General features: G+C 49.2%; 1 protein-coding gene across 1 annotated transcript; it reads left to right on the forward strand.

The window, feature by feature from the left end:
• The first annotated feature begins 202 nt into the window (after positions 1-202).
• LOC104461426 (F-box only protein 42-like) lies at positions 203-3,987 on the forward strand. The gene is made up of 3 exons (XM_010073032.1): positions 203-452; positions 3,541-3,657; positions 3,938-3,987. Exons 1-3 carry the CDS (start codon positions 203-205, stop codon positions 3,985-3,987), a joined length of 417 nt encoding a protein of 138 aa, XP_010071334.1.
• Positions 3,988-5,026: the final 1,039 nt, after the last annotated feature.

Raw genomic sequence — 5,026 nt, forward strand, 5'->3', positions numbered from 1 at the left:
CAGCTTGTTCCTAAACCCACTTCAAAGCTTTGCAAAAACCACGTCCTCCACTCGGAGTTTGCTGGGGTAGAGCTGGACGTAGACCTTTGGTGTAACACACGCAGCTTGCGGATGCATTTCTGGTGCTGTTAATTTTCTTTGTGACCTTACTGTTGTCTTTTTTTTGTTTGTTTTTCCCCTTGAAGCCGCGCAGTGGAATGCCATGGCCAGCTCCTCGGACAGTGAAGATGACGGTTTCATGGCCGTGGATCCAGAAGACGCTGCGGTCGAAGGGACGATGGAACAAGACGATGAGCCGCACACTGAGCTGGAGGTCGAGGAGACCAGGCATAACAGATCAATGTTGGAGCTCCCCGAAGAGGTTTTGGAATATATCCTCTCCTTCCTTTCGCCGTATCAGGAGCACAAAACCGCTGCCCTTGTCTGCAAACAGTGGTATCGACTAATCAAAGGTACAAATAGCTGTAGTGACAGTGCATTCCTTTTTTTTTTTAGTTGTGGGAACACAGATTTAAATCCCAGCTGCTCTTTGCTGTGCTTTAGCCTTGCCTGTGGTTTTCCACCTTTAACTCAAAAATTGAACTTCCACAAAATGCCGGAAAAACAGCTACAGCTGCTGGGTCACTTGCTTTGCTGAAGGCATTGTTAATAACGGTGCAGAATTGAGCCCCTCAGCCTCTGTGGTGGTTTTGTGATGGGTTTACCCTCAGCTGGGAGCCAACCCTGCACAGCCGCTCGCTCACCCTCTCCTCTCCTGAGGATGGGGCAGAGAATTAAAGGGGTGAAGGGAAAAAAGTCTCATGGGTTGAGATAAGAGCAATTTAATAACAGATAAGAGCAATTTAATAACTAAACTACAATAATATTGAAAATAACAGTATATACAAATATACAAATGAGTGATACACAGTGACACTGCTCACCACCCGATGGCCAAGGCTAATGATCCCGGAGCAGGGAGAGTCCCGAAACCACACTCACAGAACAGAGAGAACAGTCCGAGCGTCGCAGACCGAGAGCTGACCGAGGCGAGGGTGAAGGCCTTGGGAGAGTGACCACCTGGAGTGAGATGAGCCAAAGAGATCCGGAACCAAAAGGGCCGAGCTTCCAGAGGGTCCTCACCTATACACTGGGCATGCCGTGTGTGTTATGGGATAGATTATTGGCCACTCTGGGGCTCAATCCTGAACCTCAGATCAAATCCTGGGCTGGTAACTGGGGCTGTGCTCCCTCCCAGCTTCTCCTGTTTGCAGACAGCCAGAGGAGCTGAAAGACATTGGCAGCCGCCTAAACATCACTTTTTATCCGCTTCCCTCTCCGCACAAATCCCAAACACAGCCTCTCGCTCGCTAGTGTGAAGAAAGTTAACTCTGTCTCAGCTGAACCCAGGACAGGTTTAAAGAAGCGACACCCCAAAGCCTCCACGACAGAGCAGCTCACTGACGTTGCTTTGAATGTTCCGCGTTGTCCTTGCATTCAGGCTTCTTCTCCCCCACCCTCAGCAGCCCCCCGGTGCTGCCGACGCACGCCTAATGTGGCCGTAATTGTGCTTCATTTGCGTCTTGCTCGGTAATTAACATTCCCGAAGCTCAGCTTTCAGCTGGAAACAAAACAGTGCCTGGTTCTGAGAGCTCTGCTGGAGCTGAGCGGTGTATAAAATCTACATTAATACAGATCTGCATATTCAACCTTCCTGGAAGAGTAGCCCTGAGATACAGATACTCACTTTGCCTCTGTGTGGCGTTAATTCTGAAGCCTCGTGGGGATATTTTAACGCTAGATAGATACGATACGGCAAACAGGTCAAGTTTGGACAAGGATACAAGCAAAGCGATCTGCTTTTGGGTTTTTTTTTAATACCTTGGCTGATTTCTGTTCTGTTTCTGTTGGGGACGCGCGTGTTGATTGCAGGCTTTGTTAAAAACCAGGCGGTTTAACAGGAGATCGTGGTTAAATCCGTAGGAAAGGAGGCACGCTGCTGCGCGAGGGTAACTTGTTTCTTCTGGAAAAGGCAGAGGGGGCGGCAGGTGAGAATCGCCTTTGGCAGGCGTGTGGGGTGACATCTCATTTGTGAATTTCTCTGCGCCTCTAAAGCATTGCTCGGATTCCAGGCATCTTCTGCTTTGCCCAGAGTTAAACAGCCTGGAGCTTAAAAAAAATGCAACTATAGAAGTGAGCATTGCACAAAATTACTCTTTTTGCCTAATTTTGGCTCAGCAGCAGCCCACACCCCTGTCAAAAGGTTTTTTCAAGTGGCCGCAGCCCTCGAGTCACTGCTTGGGCGACTGCTTGTTCCTGGAGTGGCCGTAAGAGATGCAAAGGATGCAGCTGGAATGACCAAACGCCTGGTGATTCACCCCAAAAAGAGACTGTGGGAAACGTCCCTGGGGGGGAGGGAAGAGCAGCCTGAGGCACAATGTGGCACTGGAGTGAGCTGTCCGTGTCTCAAATCTCAGGGGATGAGTGATGCCGGGCAGTGGTGCCATTTTTGCAGCAATTTTAGCAAAAAAAAGAAAGGAGTGTAATTGCTAACCTGCACTGCAAAGCCGCGAGGTCACTCGAGGTAAATGCTCGATTTGTTTTCTTCTGCTTAATTTTTCCTGTTTCTCAGAATACATCTGCTGTGAAATCCTATCGTTGGGATTACATTGCCCACGTGGCTCTCGGCGACCAGCTGCTTGAGGACTCCGAGGCTTCTTTTTTATTTTTTTCCTTTAACTTCCTCCAGAGTGAGATGTCTTGCTGGGGGTGTTCCTGGCCACGCAGCTTTCAATGAGCAAAATTCTTGGGGAAAAAAACTCTTGGCAGGTTGTAGCATCCTCAGTGCGAAGGCTGCTGTAGCGTAGTGGATGCCACCGAGCATCTGCAGTCGTAAATCTTTTCCAGACCCATTTTTTCCCCCGCAGGGAGCAGCGTCCGGCCCCTCTCAGCACAAACACAGACACATGTGCTCCATACGCAGAATTAATCGCGGCTCTGGGGCTGCCCGGCTCCGCGGAGGAGCTGTTGTCGGCCAGATCCGCTCCCTCGCATGGCTGCGATGGGATATTTTCACCTAGGACGCGCTGACTTTTGTCACCGATGTCTCCTCTCGTATTTATTTTGTATTCCTGCGCGGTAGCTACATGCGCACTCTTAAAAATTAATTATTGCGTGTTATTTTTTATTAGAGAAGGGCAGCTGCTCCTCTGGGTGTGGGTGAGGGGCCAGGAGGCTCGCGTGGCGGCAGAGGAGGCTGAAAAGCAGCGCTGCGACTGCATCGCACGGGCTTACCTTGCACAAAATCTTTGCTTCGCCGCGCCAGAGCTGCCAGATATCGGAAACGTTGTGAATCAGTTCAGCGAACACCGCTGATTTTCCACATTTGCTCTGCCCCTATTCTTTATTCTCTTTAATCCTCCGAATTTTGTGTATTTGTGATCTAAATACAGGAGTTTTTTATAATCACTGTCACGCTGCTTGTGCAACAGCGCAGGCACGGCTTGTTCCTACCGAGCCCTAAATTTTGCTGACATCTCATCTTTTTTTTTCTTTCCCCAGGTGTGGCCCATCAGTGTTATCACGGCTTTATCAAAGCGGTGCAAGAAGGAAACATTCAGTGGGAGAGTCGCACTTACCCCTACCCCGGCACTCCCATCACGCAACGCTTCTCGCACAGTAAGTAGCTGCCGGGAAAAGCTCCGTTTCCCCGGATTTGCGACGGGAAGCTGCGACGAGGGGGTTTGAGCCGCGTCGCTCGGGACCTAGCAGCGCCTGTCGCTGCGGGAGAGTTTCAATCCATCGGTGTAACACACAGCGCTGCCAAAACAAGCGCTTTGCACAAAAATTCCGGAGCTGCTCGTCGTGATTATTGGCTCATTGCTCTTAGGAAATGGAGCTAGGGTGGGACTTTTGCTTTCTGGTTTTGAAAATTTTACACGCAGGCTTCTTTCCGCAGATCCTTTTGGGTCTGAGCGGTGTGTCCCCTTTGACAGAAACTTCGCTTAGCCACTAGACTAAGTTTTATAGTTTTCTAGAGTTTTATACCCGCAGCGCTCAGGGGTCTGCACTGGCAGCTTTTACGGCAGATCATCATCTACACCTGGGAGTAAGAGAATTCGGAGGAGGCTGAGCATGGCTTGTAAGCAATTCAGTCCATAACGCCACTTAACGTACGGGTGAATCTTTGCCCTGCTTCCAAATTTCTGGAAGAAAACAAAAAGGAGAGATACTTCAATAAAGCTTGGGTTTTGTACTGCAATAGCCTCAGCCTGCTCTGCCAGGCGACATAGTCAAATACGACCAAAATTCCCTCCTCGTGGCTGTGTCTCCGGGTCTGAGCCCTCCGGGAGGTGGTTTTTCCGGGGAGCAAATTTCATTTTTCTAAAAGTAAATAAACACGGGGGAAGCGGTGCTATTCCAAGAGCAAGCAAGCATCAAATTTTCATATTCCCAAGTAATAATTTATGAAGCAACCGATGGCGCAGCCTCCTGCCAAGTCGATTCCAGGAGGCACTGCGGGAAGCTCTGGTGAAGTCATTGCGCTCTTCAAAGATTTCTTCATCCTCCTAAAGAGTCAAAAAGGCAGCGCTGCTCATAGCTCGTTTTTACGCAGCCCTACTGATGAAGTGCTTACTGATGACTTTGCAGGTTTGGGGTTTTTTTTTATTGATGACTTTGCAGGTATTTTCCCTCAATTTTTGCAGCTTTTTTGCAACTAGTGAGCGTTCAGGCTAGCTAGAAATTACCTAAAGACCCAACTATTGCGCCAAGGACCGCTGTGTGCTGTGTAATTTATTCTGCTGCCCACCTGGGGCATCCTCTGAGCATGCTGCTGTTCTGCTCAATCCCAAATGAGTTGTTTTACTAAAGCCGCTGCTGTCGGGGCATGGATTAGCCTGGCTATTTGACAGCGTCCTGGCTCCGGTCAGCCCTCGGCGCCTCCAGAAGTGCTATGAATGCACTTTAAGCACAGAAAGCTAATCTGGATTAACTTGTTCGCTGACTTAAATTGTTTTTTTTTTTTTAAGCAGTTCTCCAGATTTGC

The sequence above is a fragment of the Pterocles gutturalis genome, unplaced genomic scaffold, assembly GCF_000699245.1.
Source record: "Pterocles gutturalis isolate BGI_N339 unplaced genomic scaffold, ASM69924v1 scaffold51427, whole genome shotgun sequence".
NCBI classification, from domain to species: domain Eukaryota; kingdom Metazoa; phylum Chordata; class Aves; order Pterocliformes; family Pteroclidae; genus Pterocles; species Pterocles gutturalis.

Bases quoted from the DNA above. Each gene is read 5' to 3' on its own strand.
- LOC104461426 (XM_010073032.1), top strand. From the start codon at position 203: ATGGCCAGCTCCTCGGACAGTGAAGATGACGGTTTCATGGCCGTGGAT. The intron at 453-3,540 runs GTACAAATAGCT...TTCTTTCCCCAG, and splicing joins GTGGTATCGACTAATCAAAG to GTGTGGCCCATCAGTGTTAT. The intron at 3,658-3,937 runs GTAAGTAGCTGC...TTCTTTCCGCAG, and splicing joins CACGCAACGCTTCTCGCACA to ATCCTTTTGGGTCTGAGCGG.